Source organism: Neofelis nebulosa, chromosome 5, assembly GCF_028018385.1.
Source record: "Neofelis nebulosa isolate mNeoNeb1 chromosome 5, mNeoNeb1.pri, whole genome shotgun sequence".
Lineage (NCBI taxonomy): Eukaryota > Metazoa > Chordata > Mammalia > Carnivora > Felidae > Neofelis > Neofelis nebulosa.
In genome coordinates this window covers 93975816-93998980 of record NC_080786.1, presented here as the reverse complement: position 1 = coordinate 93998980, position 23165 = coordinate 93975816, and the positions used below count along the sequence as shown (strand labels likewise).

General features: G+C 44.0%; 1 protein-coding gene and 1 non-coding gene across 2 annotated transcripts in view; one reads left to right on the top strand and one right to left on the bottom strand.

Annotated features, from left to right (window-relative positions):
* Window positions 1-23165, top strand: part of ARHGAP31 (Rho GTPase activating protein 31) — a 115484-nt gene that overhangs the window by 80167 nt on the left and 12152 nt on the right. Inside the window, exons 4-10 of the mRNA XM_058731314.1 lie at window positions 1859-1941; window positions 2890-2997; window positions 4138-4280; window positions 8785-8986; window positions 11035-11159; window positions 17812-17874; window positions 19929-20504. Of these exons, the coding sequence (XP_058587297.1) occupies window positions 1859-1941; window positions 2890-2997; window positions 4138-4280; window positions 8785-8986; window positions 11035-11159; window positions 17812-17874; window positions 19929-20504 (1300 nt within the window). The remainder of the gene's footprint in view (window positions 1-1858; window positions 1942-2889; window positions 2998-4137; window positions 4281-8784; window positions 8987-11034; window positions 11160-17811; window positions 17875-19928; window positions 20505-23165) is intronic.
* Window positions 7771-7912, bottom strand: LOC131513318 (small nucleolar RNA SNORA42/SNORA80 family). Its single transcript, XR_009262535.1, has one exon. It is a non-coding gene; the product is annotated as a small nucleolar RNA SNORA42/SNORA80 family (small nucleolar RNA).

Here is a 23165-nt window from a genome sequence, read left to right as displayed (position 1 = left end):
CTAATAAGTAAGTACATTATATTGTATAAGTAATGGTGGTGAATTCTGTGGGAAAAAAATGGAGACAAGTAAAGGAGTTGGGAGGTCCAGGCTGGCCCCGGTTAGGACTTCTTCTCTAATTTAGAACAGAACAGACCCAGCAAGTGTGACCTCAAATAGGGCGTGGCATAATAGAAAGTGCCCAGTAAAGTTAATTTCCTTCTACTTTTCTGTGCTTAAAACTTCTCACTACTGAGCATTTGAACTTCAGCCTTTATTCACAAGCACAAAATAACACCTAAAATCTGAATCGAGGTGAAGGATATAAGAAAACCACACCACACTTAGGAACTTATTTTTGGTTGTATTACAGGGGGCAATATTTATCAAATTAAAGAATGCATTTCCTGATTTTACTTTTTATTATATACAAATGTAAAGCAAGTTTCTAGCACTGGGAGGAAACACAAGACTATGTAAGTTACATATGCCTGTGAATTCAGGGTCAGAAGATTCACATGAGCTCAGGAGCCCCCTTTAAAGTGTATCTTGATCTAGGTGGGGGTACATAGGTATGTGCATATGAACGAATTCATGGAGCTCTAGCTTAAGATTTGTACATTTTTAATGTATGTAAAGTGTACCTCAGTAAAAAAAGAAAGATGTGATTACCATTGACCTTGCACTTAGCTACTGCTCCCATGCTTGAGCACTCAGCCACTGCACTGGAAGGGGCTGGGCACAGGCAGAACAGTTTCTCAGGACAAGGCACAGGGGCATCTGCCCAGGGATGCCTACATTGTGCAGGAGTTCTGAACAAGCGTGTGATCACACTGCGTTAACTGATACCCTTGCCTCTCTTTGAGGGCCCTGGGCCGAGAAGAATGATGCAGGATGGCTGGATCCAAGGACCCAGAGGGGGTCTCACGGGACCAGCCAAGAGGGTCTTCAGCTTCTCACAGGGTGGAAATCAAACTCACAATGAAAGGAAATGAGAGTAGAGTTTATCGAAGACATAGAGAGTGTAGATATGGAGAGAGTATAACAGAGACTCAGAAAGGAAAGAAGAGTGAATGTCATCTTTGCTTGGGGCCTGGGTTTTTGTTGAGGATGGTTGTCTAGTGCGTGTGTCTTCTCAGTAATCCAGGAACAAAGATAGGTGTTTAGGTGTTCTCCATAAGTCACTTATGCCCTAGAGCCAGGGGCCTTGATGAGTCAGTGGTCTTGGAAAATGGTCGTGATGACCTCACCTAGTCACTCTTTAGATGTCATCTCTTATGCTGGAAGACTCCAAAGAGATCATTAACTCCTTGACCTTTGCAAGGAGAACATACATTACCTGTTCTATAAGGTATGTGTAAGGCGGGGGTATAGGTCCTAGCAAGAACAGAAGCAGGAATAGGAACAAAGAAAAAAACCTCAGCTTTTTTCATGAGGTCCCTTCAGTTTCCCTGTCTCAGGAGAACAAAATACCCACACAGGAAACAGCCAGAGAGTAAGTCCAGGCTAGACTATAAAGTGTCACCTGTCATCTCCACGTCTCTCTTTCCCTCTCCCAGTGTGAATCTCTGTCACTCTCTCTGCCACACCACACACCCAGCATTCTGCATCTTTACCAGATACCCAACAACATTCTGAGGACACACAGAGACCTAAACAATCCACATGTCCCCACTCGCACTCACTGTTAGATACTTCTCATCACGAACTGTCAGATTTTAGTTGTTTGTTTTTACTAGGAAAGCATGCTTCTTGGAAAGAGGATCTCTAGGCCTCGTTGGGAGGCTGGAGTGCCAGAAACCTAAAGAAGGCCAGCAGACGCAGGTGGGTGGCCACCCTCTCAAGCACTCACTCGGCTACTTCATGTTCTTCTTCACAGGAGGCCGTGTCTCATTGCCCGGAAGAAGGCCAACTGGCCCGAATCCAAAATGTTATCCAAGAGCTTCCCCCATCCCATTACAGGTAAGAATCCTTGGTAAAAGAAGCCCACAGCCTCTCAAAGTGGTGTAATACCAAAGAAGCAGGCTGGCATCATAAAAGGGAAAAAGTTCAGCGGACAGTGACTTTCCTGCGGCATTTTGAGGTGGGTGAGCAGGTCAGCTTTATCAGAGTGAGTTGGTGCCTGACCAAGGACATTGACAGGAAGAGGCAGCCCTCAGAGTCTCACAGGAAGTCGTTCTGGCCACACAAGCCAGCCTCACTGGCTGTGATAGCCTAGGTTCTTACCCAGATTCATAGTATACACAAATCTATGGAAACCAGGATGATTTTTAAATAGGGCTTGGCTGTACCTTTTGAACTTTTGGCGGACTGATCTCTCTATTTGCTCATCAGTACCACCCCTCACATCAGCTCACCCTTCCATTTTGTTTTCACCATTTAGCCCCTCATCTAACCACCTTTCCCAATGTTCTCTGAGCCTCTTTTACAAGGGGACAGATTTTGATGTGGAATAAGAAAGAACTTCTTATAATAACAGATGTTATTCACCCACGAGGTCAGCTCTCTAACAAGAACCAAGTTACCTATAGCTGGAGTAATTACAGAAGGGGCAGAGATAAGAGCCGGTTTCAAGATTGTGTGGCGGCAATGGTGACCTGCGTAAAAGGAAGCCAAGGGAGCCACTGATATCTCTCGGGCTCTGGGTGCTGTGATTCCCGGGTCTGTCTCTGGCTCTCCAAGGGCCTCAGCTGACTTCTGACAAAAACATTCCCCTTCTCCACCCTCGGCCAGCATGCCTAGGACGAAGAAGATTATTTCCATCAATCTTGTTACCTTACTGATATTCCTCCAAAATTCATGAGATAGAAATATTTAGACTCTCTTAAATCCAAACCCAGTACTCAGGCTTTGCACAGGCACTGAAGTTTCTTATTTTGTTAAAAAAATTTTTTAAATGACCCATTACAGGACCTTGGAATACCTGATTCGACACCTGGCCCACATTGCCTCCTTCAGCAGCAAGACCAACATGCATGCCAGGAACCTGGCCCTGGTGTGGGCACCAAACCTGCTCAGGTAGCCACCACAACCTCACCTTCTCGCCACCCCAGTGGGCTCAAGGCAGCCCAACAACTGAAACGAAGACCGTATTCTTCAAAACTGAAGCTACTGGAAGACAAACCTGTAGCTAAGTGGTCATGTGTAACACATGTAAATTAAAGATGTTTTTAGGGGTGCCTGGGTGGCTCAGTCAGTTAAGCATACAACTCTTGGTTTTCGGCTCAGGCCATGATCTCACAATTTGTGGGCTCGAGCCCCTCCTCGGGCTCCGCGCTGACAGTGCAGGGCCTGCTTGGGATTCTCTCTCTCTCCCTCTCTCTCTGCCCCTCCCCTGCTCTCACTGTCTCTCTTAAAATAAATAAATACACTTTAAACAAAAAAAAAGGTGACTTTCATAGCCTGAGCTCTTTGCTTGCTAACCTGGAAACTCTGAGTTCCAAAGGCGTTTTTGGCTATAATCAGGATGTGGCTAAAGTTAAGGGTCTGTATATTATAATTTCTTGAAAAGGCCCTTCTTGTCTTTGGAATCATTGGCTTTTGTTGGTTTTGGTGGGGTCACAGCTTCATGTGGCTTCATAAATGATGACCTGCCCCATAGCACAATTGGATGGGGGTGGAAGGAGATCCTGTGAAGAAAAAAATATATTCCTGCATATTCAGTAATACAGTGTTTATAGTCTAGCAATGTATGATACATGGTATACATGGTAACTGTTTTTAAATTTGTTCATGGAATGCCTGGGTGGCTCAGTCAGTAAAGCATCCCAACTTCGGCTCACGTCATGATCTCATGGTTCATGGGTTGGAGCCCTGTGTCGGGCTCTGTGTTGACAGCTCAGAGCCCGGAGCCTGCTTGAGATTCTGTGACTCCCTCTCTCTCTCTACCTCTCCCTGCTCTCTCTCTCTCTCTCTCTCTCTCTCAAAAATAAATAAACATTAAAAAAAATTTTTTTAAATAAGTTTGTTCATTGTGTTAGGCCTTACAGACTTTGTAGAGTCCTTTTAATAGGTCTTACATAGTTAAAATAATCTAGAGATGAACAAAGCGTATACATTTAGGAGATGGGGCTTGTACAAAAGACCCACTGGCTCCCCTTACTTGCTTTCAGTTATGGGGCAGACTCACTCACTGAGTGTCTTTCGTCCATTATTTAGGTCCAAAGAGATCGAAGCCACTGGTTGCAATGGAGATGCTGCTTTCCTTGCAGTTCGGGTCCAGCAGGTGGTGATTGAGTTCATACTGAATCATGTGGATCAAATCTTTAACAACGGCACTCCTGGGTCTTTGGAGAACAATGGTAATGGCTCCGTCTGGCAGACTCGCCACCAGGCCAGCCTTCTTCCTTGCCTTAGTCATGGGACCCAATAATAAGTTAGGCTTCTAGCTCCGAGTGTTGGCTGTGTACGTGTGCTGACTGCTCTGTGTGTCAGTGTCTGGGGTTCGTGCATACATGTACATTTGTCTGCGTGCAGCAAGATGTGTCTGTGGGTGGCTGTAGCGTGTTTCTGGTCAGCTGCATACCTGGCCTATCCCATGAATGCATATGCAGCACTGGATCTCCCATTGGTTTTAGTTAGTTATTAAACCCTTTGGGTTATTATCTACAGGCAACATTCCTCCCTTTTAACTATTCTATTTCAAATTTAATTTCAATGTGGTATTTTGGAAGATACTTCTGTCTTCATCTTGGAGTTTTTGAGTTAAGAGGCAGCATGTTCATACTCGTGTGTATATTCAGAATGTGTTCCCTTCATAAGCATTTATTGAGTGCTTACTTTATTCTTCCCTGCACCAGGCACTAGGCTTACAAAACTGAGTGTGTGCTTGTGGGCATGTGTAGGCAGAGTAGTTAGCATCGATCTCTGTAGCTATGTTGGTGAAAAAGACAGCTATTTTAGGCTGGGTGTGATAAGATGCAAGAATATGAATTCCTATAGCTCTCATAATGACGTAATGAACCCTAGGAATGAATTGGTTTATGTTGCTTGAACTCCTGTGAGCCAAATTTGTAAAACTAAAAAATCTAGATCAAGAAGCCTGTGACCCACTTGTGTGAGTTTTCCAACATTAGCATACATCACGATCACCTGGAGGGAGGGCTGTTAAAGCACAGTTTACTGGACCTCATCCCCAGAATTTCTGATTCAGTATGTCTGGAATGCTGCTGAGAATTTGTACTTCTAGTGAGTTTTCAGGTGATGGTGCTGCTGCTGGTCAGGGCCACACTTGGAGAATCCGTGGTATATGAGAACCCTATCTGCAAAATATTTGTGTTAGCTGATTAAAGCATTCTTTTCTAGTTCAGCTAATGTATTTGGAGAAAACAAGTATAACCATCAGAATAATCAATGGCAGTTAACATCAAATTTTAATTCCTGGTATAATTGTTCCCATCCCCACCCTGTCCTCTATGTGGTTTATAAACCTTTCTTAAAAAAATTTTTTTTATTGAGATAAAATTCACATAGCATAAAATTCACAATTTTAATCATTTTAAAGTATACAATTCAGTGGTTTCTAGTGTATTCACAGAATTGTGCAACTGTCACCACCATCTAATTTCAGAACATTGCATCACTCCAAAAAGAAACCCCGTACACATTAAGCAGTCTCTGCACATTTTGCTCTCCCCCGAGACCCTGGCGACCATGAATCTACTTTCTATTTCTAGGGATTTGCCTCTTCTGGACATTTTATATAAATGGAGTCATACAACATGTGGTCTTTTGTAACTGCCTTCTTTCACTTAGCATATGTTCTCTAAGGTTCTTCCATATTTTTGCATGTATCAGTATTTCATCCCTTTTTAAGGATGAATAATATATTTCTCACTGTATGCATATACATTTTGTTTATCCATTCATCAGTTGAGGCCATTTGGGTTGTTTCCACTTTTTGGTTATTATGAATAATGCTGCTGTGAACATTTATGTACAAGTTTTTGTGCGAACACATGTTTCCAATTCTCTTGGTTATATTCTTAGGAGTGGCTAATGTTTCCTTTATCTTTACTTTAAATCTCCCATTATTGTAAGCTATATAAATCCTTTTTGAAGGTAAGTGAGAATATGCATTCATCCATTCATTCATTCATTCATCCATCCTTTTGAATCAACCAATAAATTATTGGGGACTTACGATCTCTGAGGAGGTGATCTTTGAACTGAGACCTTATGACAAAAGGAACCAGTCATGTGAGGATCTGTGGGATGAATGTTCCAAACACAAAGGACAGAGAGTCTAAAAGCTCTGAAGTGGAAAGGGGCTCATAGTAGTACAGAAAAGTAGGTTAGTGTGACTAGAGCCAATGTGGTCTCCAAAGTGGGGTGCCCCACCCGAGGGGACACCAAAGACCAAGATACTGAACTACAGATGTTGGAAGAAACCATTAGAATTTCTTTCTCATTTCTTTATATTGTATACTTTGTAATTTCTATGATTTTGTATATTTTCTGTTATATATAACACTAATACAGTAGTATAAATGTATAGTTTATAATGGGAGTATACATTTAAAAATTTTTACTGCATATTTTTGTAGCCCACTGGGTCAGTGGGCAAAGAGTACAGGGAAAGCAGATGGAAGGTCCTTGTAGGTCAAGCTAGGAGTTTCGTTTGTTCTCAGTGCCATGGGAAAGCATTTGAGGATTTTGAGCAGGGAGTGCAGGGTCTGAGCATTCCGATTGCTGTGTGAAGGAGAGACTGAAAGGCAGCAAGTCTGGAAGCAGAGAGACCAGTTAAGGAGCAATGGCAGAAATCAGATGGGCAATCATGGTGGCCTGGACTAGCATGTTAGCAGTGGAAAGAAGGAAGGTGGCTGGATTCAAAGTACATTTTGAAGGTAGAGTTTTCAGACTTGCTTATTGACTCAATGTAGGAGGAGGTGGTGCCTCAAAGAAAGGAATGAATGAAAAATAACTACTCCAGGTTTCAGCTTACACAGCTGGATGGTCCATGGTGCCACTTACTGACTTGGCAATGACAGTAGGGGTACCAGTTTAGAGGTGAAGAGCAGAAATTACAAGCTTTGTTATGAAATGTGAGGTTAGAGATGCCTGTTAAACATCTAAGCAGAGACAATGAGTAGGCCTTAGGACACTGCAGCCTGAAACTAGGGAGAGAGTGGTTACTAACCCAACTGAGGTCTCCTGGCCCTGCAGTGTGGGTTCTTCCCGTTGATCCAGTTGCTCCTGGAGTGATTTCATTTTTTAAGTAAATAAGTAATTAACAAATCAGAAATAATCTAGAAAGCAAATATTGAGAGCATATAAAATTCAAATATTTTAACCTCCTTTGGATTAAGTTGGAAAATGGTTAAAGTTGGAAACTTTACTGAAAAGTTTTTGGGCTCATGGATTTACTTACTTGAAGCCCCACTGAATGACTGCCATGCTCTCCTGCCTAGGAAAACCCCAGTGTCACACACTCTGTTTTCTACAAGGCCCTTTATCAGTGGTTTTATTTCCCTCCACTCAGAGAGGGTCATGTTCTGCAATGAGAAAGAGTGCTATCAAGGTGCTTTCTGAAAATTATCTGAGTCTTATTCCAAAAAAGATTGCTTAGTTTCAGTTGGTGCAAGTTATCTTTGAGTCTCTTCACGCCTTCTGAAGTTATAGAAAACTGTCAGGGTTGCCACAGGCTAAATAGAGGCCAACTTAGATCTCTTCTTTTTTCACTTAGACCAAGATTTCTCAATCTTGGCACTGTTGACAATTGGTGCTGGATAGTTCTTTGTTTGTTTTATGTTTGTTTGTTTTCCTTTTTTTTTTTTTTTTTTTTTGTTCCCACATTAGACAACACCCTTCAGTGCTCACAGGCCAGGCCACCAGTGAGGAGGCTGGGCAATGGTTTGGGGTTGCACACTCCTCTGGCATGTGTACACTATGAGAGGCCCACAGATAAGGGCCTGCCGTCAATGCATCACCATGCACTGGTGCTGGAGAGTTCTTGTTGTGGGGCTGCGCTGTGCACTGTAGGATGCCATCCTTGGCCTCTACCCACTAGATGCCAGTAGTACTCCTACACATGCCTATGACAACCAAAAATGTTTTTAGACATTGCCAAATGTCCCTGGGGAAGGGGTGGGAATGGCAGAATTGCCCCAAGTTGAGAACCAATGACTTGGGGAAAAGAGATGACTCTGGACACCATCGACCTCTCATTATGACTTCCATTTCTTAAAAAGCAAAAAACAAAAAACAAAAAACCAAAAAACACCAAACCAAAAACAAACAAAACACAGAAAGAAAAGATTAGCTTGCGTGCACTTAAGACTACTGAGTAGTGAGTAAAAAGCCACCTATCTTTTAGGGAATAATATAGGCTATAAAATACCTTTTTACTGCAGAGATATAAATAAACCTTAGTGATCTAGGGAAAGTATAGGATCCCACGTTAAATTGCCTTGGAGTGTGTGTTGTACAGCTGCAGAGAGCAGGAACAGTCTCCTGCCTTGTTCTAGCTGAGCAAGGCTACCTCTATGGTTGGACATAAAATTCCCACCTGGCCGGAGTACTAGGCAGGAAGTGTTCAATAAATGTTTGTCGCATGAATGAATGAATGAATGGTCCCTCTCTGAGAAGTGCAAGAAATATAGGTTACCTCCTGAAGCCCTGTGTGCCAGCTGGCTGTCTGGCCATGAGGTTGTTAGTTTCCTATGTACAGCCTCTGCCCTAAATCCCCCAAAACTCCAGAAGCCTCCTGCCAGGAAGTCAGGAATGGAGGGGCTGTGGATGGGAAATCTGGCTAGACCTGATGCACAGGACTCCTTCCATAACTGAGGTCTTGTCTTTTCTGTATAGAAAATCCGCCAATCATGAAGAGCCTGACCTTGCCAGCCCTCTCCTTGCCCATGAAGCTGGTGAGCCTGGAGGAAGCACAGGCTCGGAGCCTGGCTACTAACCATCCTGCTCGGAAGGAAAGGAGGGAGAATAGCTTGCCTGAAATTGTCCCTCCTTCCATGGGCACCCTCTTCCACACAGTTCTTGAGTTACCAGACAACAAGTAAGCAACATTCTCTTAAATTCTGGGAAACGTTTGGGTGGAGGGGGATAGAGGAGGAAGTTATATAGTCTCAGAGCCACAGTGGCAGCATGGGTTGGGGGTACTGTCTGGGCTGGGATGTAATGGAACATTCCAGAGGAGGAAAAGGGAGCTGTCTCCACAGCTCTTTTTCACCAGTGATTGATGTCTTCACTCACTGTCCCTGAGTTATCAAGATCTGCTCTCCCACCAGACATCCTTAAGTACCATGACAGGGATGGCGCTCATAGGGGTCAAGGATCATGGCTGAAATCCCTTACTCCTTAGTTTAGATAAAACGGTCTTGATATTTTCAGAAGGAAGTTTGCTAAAATAAAAAACTTGACCCCCTGCCCCCATCCTTCACCTCCAGGTGACATTATAAAAACTATAGAGATGAATGGAGGATAAGCTAACAAATAATGCCACTCTAGACTGAGAGCTCTGGGCATGCAGCACTTGGGGACACATATTCCTGGCTTCTGTTCCTTCTTCCATGCCTGTCAGAACCCTCCTTGCCCTCCCAAGCCAAACTGAATATCATTTTTATTCATAGGATATTTTCTTTCTTCATTGCTTCCTCTGTTGTGACCCTGGTCTCCACACATCCCTCCTCCCCTCTCCTCTTCACACCCCACTATAAATAGGAGGCAGTGGATGAAGCAGGAGTTCTAAACTTTAGGCAGACAATAGGTGGGGGGGCTGAAAGGCAAACTTTCACTGGAGATGGTCATCCTCAATGTTTGGTCAGTAGAAAGAGGCATGAAAATAGACACCTCAGACTTCTTGTCAGTGTCATCCCCAAAATGGCAGGGCTGCTTCCCATTGGGGAGGGAGAAAGTGCTACCATATTACACAGGAGTAGCAGCACTTCTCACAATGCATGTTATGGGAATGGTACACCTAGAACTCACCTGGCAAGAAACCCTTCCATTTCCTAAAATGCATTGATCATGCTCTGTCTAGACCAAGCCCCAGTATTTGCTCTCTAAATCCCTGGAGAATAAGACTTCCACCCAGGGATCAGGAAGAAGAGTACCTCAGAAGGACCCTCAAGTGCATTTCCTCTGTGCCTTAACTACATAAGGGGCACACCATACCCCAAGGTATGTGACCCTATAAAATACATCCTAGACCAAGTGCTTGAAAAAAAACTAGGCCAGATCCAAAAGAAACCACCAAGTGCTGCAGATCTATCTCTGACTGATTGTAAAAACATACTGGGCTTGACATCTGGATGTTCTATGAGAACCTTATGGAGAAAGGGTCCTTTGTGGAACCCACAAGTTGTAGGGTTCCATCAGGAAACTTTATGAAATCTGATAGTTGGGCAAACCAGAGCAGGGCAAAGTCTCTGTGGTGACCTCTGGTGGCATCAGGCTCTCCAGACCCACTCTAGACCTCTCCTTTTCATGCCTTCTACTTGAGGCAGCCTGGTGAGAGGCATCAGGGAAATGAGTGAAGCCAGAGACACACTAATTACCCTCTGCCTTTCTCTGCAGTGATCTTTGACTACACCCAGCAGCCTCTAACTCTCAGAGGCCAGTCTCTTTTCCAAGTCACTTTCTCCTTCACCCTCTTTACAGTCCGCAGAAGTCTTCACCAGCTCTTTCCTCACCTGTGGATGACCTAGCAGTATGGCCCAAGTGCAGCACTGAGCTCTGTGGTCTTTAATGTTTACTCCTGCAAAAAAATAGGTGTCTTTGAAAACCCAGGACTGCACAGCTTACCAGAATCCCCATAACTGTGTGCTTGCTTGTGACCTCTGAGTCTCCGATGCATCCCTGCCTCTGTCTGCCCTCACCCCTGCCTTTATAGCACACCTTTGCCCCTTCCCCTGGTGAACATGAAAGCCTAGCTTGGTCATCCAGGGCATCCCCAGACAGGGCCAGACTCAGGCTCAGACTGGACTTTAGAGAGGGATTTCCTGAAATGTCAGAACATGACTGGGCTATTCCTTCTCAATTTAAAGGTCCCACTGAAATGACCAGTTACCAAACTAATGCTGTCTTATGGCTTGGCTCTTTTAGAAGAAAGCTCTCCAGTAAATCAAAGAAATGGAAATCAATATTTAACCTGGGACGTTCTGGATCAGACTCCAAATCAAAGCTGAGTAGAAATGGGAGTGTATTTGTGAGAGGGCAGAGGCTCTCAGGTAAGAATCAATAGTTATGTTTTATGAGATATATATTGTCTTAGAAAAACTCAGTTGAGTCTTATCTCCTGCATAGGGAAAACCCCAGTTCTATCCTACTGTTCCCCTCCCGTGTGTCTCCTCACTACCCACACAGCACTTCACTTCTGACACTTCTGGTCACCAAATGTGTGGAGGTTTTTCCTCACAACAAGCAATTTTCTGCTACACCAACTGCGTGTCCTACAATGTAACTCAATTCTGACACTGTCTATCCAGGGACAGCATCAGATCCCACAGGTTAAGGGCTCAGTCCCACAAGACTGCCACCCACCCCGCACATTCTCACACTTCAGGTGCCAGTTACAAGCCTAGATTGTCTGCTGTGCTTCTGACTTACTGCTATAGATTGGAGGTTCGAAAGACCCCCTCCTTGATTTGATTCATTTGCTAGAGTGGCTCGCAGAACTCAGGGAAACACTTCATTACATTGACCAGTTTATTAAAGCGTATGATAAAGGATACAGATGAACAGCCAGTTGAAGAGATACATAAGGTGAGGTCTGGGAGAGTCCTGAGCACAGGAGTGTCTGTCTCCTCCATAGAGTTGGGTTGCATCACCCCACTGGCGTGGATGTGTTTGCCCATCTGGAGACTCTCTGAACCCCGTATAATTGGGAATTTATGGAAGCTCCATCACATAGGCATATTTGATCATTAATTCCATTTTCAGCCCTTCTCCCCTCTCAAGAGAATGAGGGGCAGGGCTGAAAGTTCCAAGCTTCTAATCATGGCTTGTCTTTCTGGTGACCAGCCCTCATCCAGGAGCCATCCAGGAACCCATCCAGAGTGCCCTCATTAAAACAAAAGACACTCCTATGACCCAGGGAGTTACAAGGGTTTTAGCAGCCCTGTGCTCCTAAACTAGGGACAGAGATCAATATATGTTTTCTATTTTATAAATAAGTATTCATCATAGATATGTATGTGTATATATAATTTTTTCCTATTTCTGCTTCTTAGGTCTTTGATTTGGCCAGGTCAACCTCACTAGACCTGAAACATAAAGATTAACTAGGCAGTCTTTTTAAAAAAGATAATTTTAGATTTACAAAAAAGTTGCAGAAATAGTAGACAGAGAACCTTTGTACCCTTTATGCAGCTGCTTCTGATGTTAACCATAATATGAGCCAAGCCAGAAAATTAACATCAATATAGTCCTACTAAATAATTTACAGACCTTATTCATAATTGACCAGCCGTCCAACTAATGTCCTTTTTTGGGTCCAGGAATGCATGTTGCATTCAGTTGCCATGCCTCCTTAATTGCCTCCAGTCTAGGACATTTTTCTCAGTGTTTCTGACCATGACACTTTGGAAGAGTACAGCCATTTATTTTGTAGAATATACCACCTCAGGCTGGATTTGTCTGATGTTTCCTCATGATTCAGTTGAGGTTGTGAATATTGTGCCTGTCTCAGCGGGTCACGTAGGAGGCATATGATGTCAATATCTTATTGCTGGTGATGTTAGCTTTGATCACTTGGTTAAAGTACCATCTACAAAATTTTGTTACTATTTTTTCCTTTCCAATGAACAAGTAGGTTGTAGGAGATATTTTGAGACAATGCAAATATCCTGTTTCTCATCATACTTTCATTCCTGAATTTTAGCATCCATCAATGATTCTTGCCTGCAAAATTACTGTTATTACAACAGTTATTACTGTGGTGTTTGCCAAATGGTCATTTTCTGTTTCCATCACTCTGTCCACATTTATTAATTGAAATGTACTATAAGGAAGATCTGTCCCTTCTCCCCTCTGACTCATGCCAGGGTTATAAATTTTAAATGAGAGTGTTGCCTTGTGGGAATTATATCTGAATAATGAATAGGAATTGATATAGGAAAGAACTGAGGGAATCAGGGGTGCCTGGGTGGCTCAGTAGGTTAGGCATCCAAGCATCCAATTGTTGATCTCGGCTTAGGTCATGATCTCACAGTTTGTGAGTTTGAGCCTTATGTAGGATCTGCACTGATGGCTCCGATTCTGCTGGGATTCTGTCTCTCCCTTTCTCTGCCCTTCCCCCACTCGTGTTCCCTCTCTCTCTCTCTCTCACTAACTAACTAAATAAATTAATAAATAAACTTAAAAAAATAAAGAAATGAGGGAATCACTGTACAATGGGGAATGTAACCAATCCAGCTGAATACTGTGTCAGAAAGGGAAGTCCAAAGAAATCTGCCACAATGACCTTTAGTGTGATAGATTGAAAGTCTGATTTTTTTTAAAAAATGACAGAAGTAGTTATGAAAACAAATTGTAAAAACTAAATGTACAAATGTAATGAGCAAACCTCGATTGGATCCTTTGAAAAAAAGGACTACAGAAGATAATTTGGGGGACGGATAAATTATTAGATGATGTTAAGGAATTGTAAATTTTCATATTAATGGTTTCAGATTAATGGTTATTAGGAGGCATATGCTAAAGTTAAAGTATTTAAAGATGAAATGTCAAAATACTGAAACTCATTTTCATATGATTCAGCGAAATATAAGTGACTAGGTAGATACAGATATAGAAATACATGGCAATATAGAGAAAGCAAATATATGGCAAATGTCAACCTGGGTGGTAGGTTTAGAGATCTCCAAATTTTGTGAATGTTTTGAGTTTTTAATAATAAAGATTTGGGGGGGAGGAATTAATGAAAAATGGGAAGAAATACTTTTAAGGACTTTCCTTGAGCCCAGTGATAACTGTATGCCAAGCACAGATGTTAGAAATCTTCACATTTGCCTCCTGGAGTAACAAGGGATGTCACAGGGGATAGACAGCAGTTATAATGATTTAGGCTGGAAACAATAGCACATCCAACTCAATTGGCCAACTCAATGAGGGAACTCCTAGGTTCTGTAATTGGACACCCAGACGTAGGGAAGGCTTCAGAGTGGTTTAGTGGCTCTGTCTCCACTCCCTTATGTTTTCCTCAGCTGTGCCCTCCCAAGTAGGTCAGCTTCATCCCCAGACTGGCTTCTTTGCTGCAACAAAGTGGCTATAGTACTTGTAGGCTTTACCTTTGACTGTCACTATGTCCAGAAGGAGAAAAGACATCACTTCTGGTGGCTTGCTCCTAAAAGCAGGGACCCTTCTTTTCCAGCAATCCCCCATCAGAACACCCCAACCCCATCTCAGTTGCCTTCACCTGAGTCATTTGGATCAATCCCCATGGCCAAGGGAGTGTCCTCTGCTGATCGGCTTAGCCATGGCTTCCTAAACCAATCACTGGCATGAGGAATGGGATTACAGTCAGATGCACCCAAAAAGTACAAGAGCTCTGTGAGAAGGAGGAAGGGAAATTGGTTCTGGGTAGGCACCTACAACATTCACTATATGGGGAAACATGTCTTTCTCCAAATGGAAAGATATCTCAGGTGAAGAGGGCAGATTGCCACAGGTATCGTGGATCAGATACAAAGCAGAAATTAAGATTCTCTAAGGAGAATTTGAGGGGAGTTTTGGCAAGAAACTCCTGATCTAATAATAAAGAGATTTGCTTAAGCACATCAAAGAGAGAATTTCAGTTACAGAATCAATGATATAATGAAAGAAGTTTACCAAGGAGCAAAAGGTCAAAAACAATAGAGCAAAACAAATGAGCAAAAGTGAAATGAATGATTTGCCTTGACCTTGACTTGGTTTTCAAAAGGAAGGAGCTCGAGGTGCTGGATCAAAGGTTGGTCAACGCTCGGAATGCACAGGGTGTCCCTGGCCAGGGGGTCTAAGCCTGGCTGTCCTCAGAGGTTCACACCCATGGCAGCTTTGCCTCAAGAGATCTGTTGGGAAACCAGAGTACTGGTCATTTTTAGAAAGTCCCTCGGGTGATTTTGAAATGCAGCCAGGCTTGAAAGCTACTGGTCTAAGACCACATGAACAAACAAATCAGGGATAGATCACTAGAATGGCTGAATTTTGATGGGATGCAGAGGTGAAATTAAAGAGCCAACAGTGCCAATACAAGTGGCTCTCTGACTTTGACTATTGCCTTAGTGACCACTGGAACCCTCACAACCAAAGACCGGGGGTGGGGGCAGCTTATGGTCATATCCACCAGTGTGGTCTCTGTTAAGTGACTCATAGACTCACTATTTGTTGAAATATGCATGTGAAAAAAGTACATCAGTGGATTAATATGCTTAAATAATTTTTAAAATTTCTTTTAAAAATGTTTATTTATTTTTGAGACAGAGAGAGATAGAGAGAGACAGAAAGTGCATGACTGGGGAGGCATGGGGCAGAGAGAGAGGGAGACAGAGAATCCCAAGTAGACTCTGCACTGTCAGCACAGAGCCCAACACAGGGCTTGAATTCAGAAATCGTGAGATCATGACCTGAGCCGAAATCAAGAGTCAGATGCTCAGCCGACTGAGCCACCCACATATTTAAATATGATTTTAAAAATATTTTTAAAAATCTTTTATAAATTCCATCAACTAAGGGACTTTTAAAAATTGATTCACCATGTACAGCATTGGGGATTTTTTTGGAGGGGGGTAGATGAAGGGATGTTAACCTATATTTAGAAAGTTGAACAGAAATAAGAAATGAAGGATAAGAAAAAATGGGGTATTGACCAAATGAAGATGCATCACATTGGGGTCTCCCAGTCACTTATGCACTGGAATTTGTGTTATCCAACAGGGAGAGTCCAAGGAACTCTCCAAAGTGAATGCCTTTGAGCAGGGAAATCCCAAAGCCATAGGGATCATCTAAAAGAGGGGACTCAAGGACCCCAAAGCTGCCAGAAAAATGGCAGATGTACCTCCATGAAGCCCAGACAAGGTCCGAGACAGAAAAATATAATCTAAATATATTAGATATATCTAGATATATAGATATCTATATTAGATCATCTAGATATATCTAATATCTATATTATAATCTAAATATAGACACAGGCCAAGGAGTCCTGAGTGCTTAGTTACTATCCAGAAATGGAGCCAGGGAATCCTTGAGGACTGTTCCCAAAATCATCTGCTGTGGCCACCAAGGCCACAAGGAGCTGCATCATCAGAAAGAGAGTCCAACATGAAAAAGTGAACACTGGTGGCTGTGCAGAGACAACTGTTGTCCGTCCTCTGTGACACTTAGTGTCATCTGGTCACTGGCTCTAAAGGCTATCGCATGGAAGCCAGAAGAAGTCCAGAAATGCAACCTCTGGAAAACAAAGGCAAAAGCTTGTCTCAAAGGAAGGGACACTGGCCAGGCAGGTAGTAAGTCAGTTTGTAAACTCGTGAAAATAGCAGATCTTGAAAGGACAAGAGACCTAGCCCTACTAGTAGAAGTAAGGAGGTTGAAGGCAGTCTTGCTATTCCCAAGGGTTTGAGTGAAAATGGCTCTGTCCTCTCTCTCCGGGCCCCAGGCAGAGAGAAGCCCCGAGCAGGGAGGCCGAGGGGCTAATTCAGAGCCTCTCAGAGGCAGCAGGGTTTGGGGCAAGGAGGAAAATGGGGGAACTTTAAAAGAGGGCTGAAACAGCTCAGTCTGAGTTGGGGCCAACACTGAGTGCTTCTTCCAGACCATCTCCTGAGTCTTTCCTGCTGCTGAGCCCTGGTTTATCCTGAAGAACAACAGCAACAAGTGTTATTGTTTGTCGAGCATTGACTGTGTTCTGGGTTAGTACAACCTGATTATTTAAAAGCACGGCTCATGCATTTCTCATGACAACTCTATTTTTCCTCATTTTACATGTGAGGAAACTGAAGTTTAGAGAAAACGCCAGCCACATATCTGAGTTCACATGGCCCAAAGTGGCAGACTTGGGATTCAAAGCCAGATCTGTCTGAACCCAGAGTTACCTTACAGCCACAAGTCCTGGGGTTCCCACTCAGCTCCCAGAATGCCCTCTTTCCCCTCCTACAAAGCCTGCTGGGAGGAGCTGTCTTTCAACCAATTCAGCTCCCTGAGAAGAGATGACATTTTGAAGTGCCTAATCCTGTCCCTGGAATAAGTGTTTACTTCTTTAAGCTACACTCTTCCCCAAATCTGCCTAGGTGGCTTACAAAGATGCACAGAGGACACCAGGCACATAGTAAGTGCTCAGAAAAGGTTGGTTTGGTCTGGGTCTGCTCCAGGGTGAGGTTGGTGGGTGAGATCATTTGGAGAAGCAACCAGTCTGCAGAGGGCAGGAGCAGACCTGCATGGGGGAGAAACGGGACTTCAGTCCCTTGGGCCCTCTCACTTGCTGTACCCAATTCCTGGGTGCTGTCAGGTGTGGCTGCAGCCAAGAATCCTGCTCTCCCACTTGCTAGATAGAAGGGGTGGCCGGGAGCCCCATGGATTCTATGCCATGGATGAATCTTGGTATAATAAAATTGGGTTCAAGGCTCCTCATTTACTAACAGCTATTTGACAAAATTGTAATTTACCTGTGCTTGTAAAATGTTAATAAAATGTTGATCTATGAATGCCCTGTTTTTATAAGCTCAGTCCAATCACGAAAGTAGGAGCATCTAGGGTGGAATGAGGAATGTTTTCTAAAGGGGAGAATTATAAGTACTTGGAAAAACTTTCCTGAAGAAAGTTCTCTCGTGTATGTACAGCCTGACCTATTGTTCTGAACGTTTCCCCTCAATATGCATTCATCAGGGATATTTTTTCTTTTGTCTTTAGTGGAAAAGGCTACTATCCGACCAGCTAAAAGCATGGACTCATTGTGCTCAGTGCCTGTGGAAGGTGAGATCTCACAACTACCTTTGGAACTGGGGATTACTACTGGGAGACAGGAGCTCCCACACCAGACTTGCCTTCATGAGCTGCCTGCCTGCTCATCTCATCGCAATCATGCACATCCCCTAGTCCCAAATCTGCCCTGAACCCTGAACCCAAGGGGTTCACACAGCCGCTGCATTAATCCCTGCCATTACACTACAGGTCTTGGCCTAAAGGGCCATCCTGTTCCTCCAGCCTTCCTCTAACCATAGCTGGAGATGGCAGCCATTTTACACTCAAATCTCAACCAGGTAAAAGGGCAACTCCTGAGAATCAAGACAGACGAGTCTTCCCCCTTGGGCATAAAGAAGAGCCGAACACTGGTTTTTACCTCATGGTTTAGTTCCCATGTACTTATGTGTCTTGAACTTATGTGCTCCCATAGGCTGTCAGGTCATGATTTTGAGTTGGTAGATTCATTCATTCACTTATCAGTAAACAGTGATGGGCACCAGCCTGGCACGTAGCTGGTCATCCTTTGGTAAATGTGTGGAGGGTTGCATGCAAGGTGACACCCCACCAAGGTGGCATCTCACCACATTGGTCTTAAGGGCTGACCTCCCTGCACCTCTCGCTCCTGTTTGTTTTTTTTTTTTTTTTCTTAAGCAGCCAACAACCCCTGCTACAAGTTGCGAGGCACAGGGCTTCCCCCGTTTATCCCATGACTTTCCAATTCCTTTAATACAAAAAATTTTTGCTCTTTGATAAATGAGGCAGCCTGAAACAATGCAGAAAGTCTCTAGAACAACCTTTTAAAAATAACTGTAAACTTGTAAAATAGTGAACTTTTTTTTAATGTTTATTTATTTTTGAGAGAGATAGAGGACAAGCAGGGGAGGAGCAGAGAGAGAGGGAGAGGGAGTCACAGAATCTGAAGCAGTCTCCAGTCTCTGAGCTGTCAGCACAGAGCCCAGAGTGGGGCTTGAACCCACAAACTGGGAGATTACGACCTGAGCCAAAGTCAGATGCTTAACCGACTGAGCCACCCAGGCACCCTGACAGTGAACTCTTTTTAAGCTGACGCGATCCTTTTAGCATTGTCTCGCCTTTCTAGTCATCCGTTTGCTTTGGTTTGGAAAACTTTTGAGTCAGTTCTTGCCCTGCACCACAGAATTTAATATTTCAAAATGTAGGTCCTCATTTGGATGAGCATTGGGCAGGTATCTGCCCCTCTGAGTCTCGCTTTCCTCATGTGTTAAAGGAGGTCATTACACTTCCCCTACAGAACATTCAAACCTCACGTTACATAAGATGTCCAGCACAGCCCTTAGCCTGCTGGGAATCATTTTCCCGATCCCAGGCAACTCACTTGTTATCTTGCGGTTTGTTTCCCATACAGATTTTTCTCTTCTTTACTTTCACTTTTAAGTCGGTTGGGAACTTGCTCCTCACAACTGGGCTTTCTCACTTTTCATTAATTTACATTTCTAGTTTCTCATCCCCTGAATCAGCAGGAGGAAGCCTGGGAAAAGGGAGAAAGGTCTAGCTGAGAACAGCATTTGTCTCCTTGCTGGGAAATCAAACCCCTGTTTGGCTCCATCTGCCAGAGGAGGCTTGAAACAATACGTTTTCGAGTTTTAAAATAAAACAAAATTCTGTTAGTTTGCCCTTTTTGTCTTCTCCTTCCTTTTGAGAAAACATCATTCTGCCATCTCCCATCTGTCTTTTTTCTTTTTCAAGATCTACATTTACTGCTTGGTGGATGACTGTTCTGTTTAGCAACCTTAACAGTGGCCGTCTTGGGGAAACCACTCTACCTGCAAAGTTTAAAACAGATGCATCTGATGACATCAAATGGTCCTGTCAGGGCATTGTGCCAACATTCTGTGCACATGAGAGGAAGCTTACTTTCTTGTCAACCAAATGTATTCACCTGTCTTTATTAGGAGGGCTAGGCCCTTACTAGAACACGATGCCTTTCCAATATTCAGGTGTTGTATACCTTCCCTTACTGGAAGGCTGTGTAGTCGTATGCCTGCCCCGGCTGCTGACCATGTGTCTGTTTGCTTTTTCACCAGGGAAAGAAACCAAAGGAAATTTTAATCGAACAGTCACCACTGGTGGATTTTTCATTCCAGCGGCAAAATTGCATTCGACCAGCCCTGGCAGCTCCTGTGACCTCAGCAAGCAGGAGGGCGAGTGGGGCCAGGAGGGGATGCCGGCAGGGGCAGAGGGGGGCTTTGACGTGAGCAGTGACCGAAGCCAACTCGAGAGTGCTCAGGCCCGGCCCCCACCTGAGCAGCTGAAGGTGTTCCGGCCCATCGAGGATCCCGAGAGCGAGCAAACAGCCCCGAAGATGCTGGGTATGTTCTACACATCAAACGACAGCCCCAGCAAATCTGTCTTCACCAGCAGTCTCTTCCAGATGGAGCCCTCACCCCGTCACCAGCGCAAGGCCCTGAATATCTCTGAGCCTTTCGCCGTGTCTGTGCCGCTCCGTGTGTCGGCTGTCATCAGCACTAACAGCACCCCGTGCAGAACACCCCCAAAAGAGCTCCAGTCACTTTCCAGCCTGGAAGAGTTTTCTTTCCAGGGCTCAGAGAGTGGAGGTTGGCCTGAAGACGACAAGCCACTGGGCGCTGAGACTTCTACAGGTAAAGCAAGGGAGAAAGGGTTTCTTTTCATTGCAAGAGGTAAAAAGCTAGCCTTAAACTTGCTTGAACAGAGTTTGCAAGACAATATGGTGAAGTGGTTAAGACCATGGGCTGTGGAGCCAGATTGCCCAAGTACAAGTCCAGTCTCAGCCATTTCACTGTATGGTCTTTAGCAGCTCAGCTGTATGCCTCAACTTCTTGATCTGTAAAATGGGAATGATGTTCATAATCATATCTTCTTCATACATTTGCTGTGAATATTAAGTTAGTTAATACATGTAAGGCTCTCAGAACAGTGTCTAATACATAGTAGATACTCAGTAAATAATGCCTATTATTTTATTCACTCACATAGTGAGAAGGTAGGGGGAGAAACTCAAAGAATGGAATTCTAGCTCAAAAGCTAGAATTAGGGATTCAATTCTTCTAGACTCAACCTCTCTCCATCCACCCATCCCTCATTTCTACCTCATATCTGCAGAGAACATGGCTAGCAACCCTAGCGATGAGAAAGAACATCTTGCTCCCAATTTCCATATGTCAAATGTGGGGAAGACTCTGATTGGTCCTGCTTGGGTCACATGCTCAACCGTGGACCAGTTATGGTTGCCAAGCAATTAGGGTCCTATAATTGGCTAAGGGTGAGTCTCTGAACCATATTTGGAGTTAGGAGGGGGTTCTACGATGAACAGCCAACTGTGAGCCACATAAAATGGAAGTAGGGAGAACCTCAAAGGAGAGGATGACTGACAGACAAACCAACCAATGCTCCTTGTGGATTAAGAATGTTTTTATTATTGAGGTGCCTGGATAGCTCAGTAGGTTGATTGTCCAACTCTTGATTTCAGCTCGGGTTATGATCCCAGTGTCATGGGATTGAGCCCCACATCAGGCTCTGAGTTGGCAGCACAGAACCTGCTTGGGATTCTCTTTCTCCCCTCTCTCTGCCCCTTCCCCACTTGCTCTCTCTCTCTCTCAAAATAAATAAACATCTTTAAAAAGAATATTTTCTTTTTTTTTTTTTTAACGTTTATTTATTTTTGAGACAGAGAGAGACAGCATGAATGGGGGAGGGGCAGAGAGAGAGGGAGACACAGAATCGGAAGCAAGCTCCAGGCTCTGAGCCATCAGCCCAGAGCCCGACACGGGGCTCGAACTCGCGGACCGCAAGATCGTGACCTGAGCTGAAGTCGGACGCTTAACCAACTGAACCACCCAGGCGCCCCTAAAAAGAATATTTTCATTATTAATATTAGCTAACCTTTTTTGAACAACTGTTATGGTATCAGGCACTGTCCTAAGTGTTCTACATGCATTATCTTCATTCTCCTCACAACAACTCTGTGAGGCAGAGGTAGTTACTATTATCCCCATTTGCTTAGAGAGGAATCAGTTAACTTGCCAAATGAGCCATAGCACGGAAACGGAAAAACCAGGATTTTAATCCAGGTTTTAAAACACTCCACCATGCTCCTTTACATGTTTATAATGGGCTGTGGAGTTACAAAGATTGTTAAAACATGTTCCCTTGACCCAGCAGGCTCATGAACTAGGGAGAGAAATTAAACTGTACCGAAATGCCGCACAGGTCAGCCTGTAGAAGTAGCAGGAGACCCTCCTTGGGCTTTTTGAATGAGGGAGGGCTTAGGTCCCTGAAACGTAATGAAAGATGTGTTCAGAAAGGATTTCAAGGGCATCAGGAAGAGGCAGTCCACTCAGGAGAATTCCAGGAAGGCTTCCCAGAAGAGGTGACATTTGGGCTGGGCCTTCTAACCTAACCTAAATGGTTAGGCTTTCTCCACCCAGAAAAGATGGGGAGGATATTCTGGGCTGAGAAGCAGCTGAATATTGTGGGAAGTGTGTAGGTTTTGGATTTCAACTGGGCCAGTTCGCATCCTAGCTTCAGCACTTTTTGGCAGTGTGACGGTGGACAATGGTTGATATCTCTGAGCCAGGGGTGATTGGTATCTCAAGGGCTGGGGTGAAGTCTCAATGGGAGAATGTTCATAAAATGCTTATTCACAGTCTGGCTCACAGAAGATCTTCAGTAAATTCATCCTTTTCTCCTCCCATTCCCTTCAGGACATGGGGCACGAGATGAGGGGAAGCTCAGGTGCATCAAGTGATGTCCTGTTTGGGGAATGCTCCGGGTGGTGGGTTGGTGTGGATGGAGCAGGGTGAGGGTTAGAAGAGGAAGTGAAGCCTTTGAAGAGAAAGTGTTTCCAAAGGCTTTTGTGTGATTGGTTACTGTCCTGGGTATTTAGTCTTCATCCTGCACTGTGAAAACAGCCTTATACAATGAGATAGGACCTTCTTCATGCAAGTAGCAGAGGTCAAACTTGGGGTCTGCCTCCCTCTCCACTCCCTCTGGTCTGTTTAAGACCAGGGCTTAATCATTTCATTTTAGATATATCCAGATTGATGTGCAGAAAACCCCTGGGAAGGGTCACACAGGAAGCTGTCAATCATAATCATAATACATCTTTGTAGCTTTGTGTAAATAATAGATTTCTATGCCCCGGGCAACTGCTTGGCTTGTCAGGATCCGAATTTATTTATCTGTGAAGTGAAAGTTTAGATTAGAACAGGGTTTCTCAACCTTGGCATTATTGACATTGTGGGCTGGGCAATTCTTTGTTGGGGGTGGGGCTGTTTCATGCT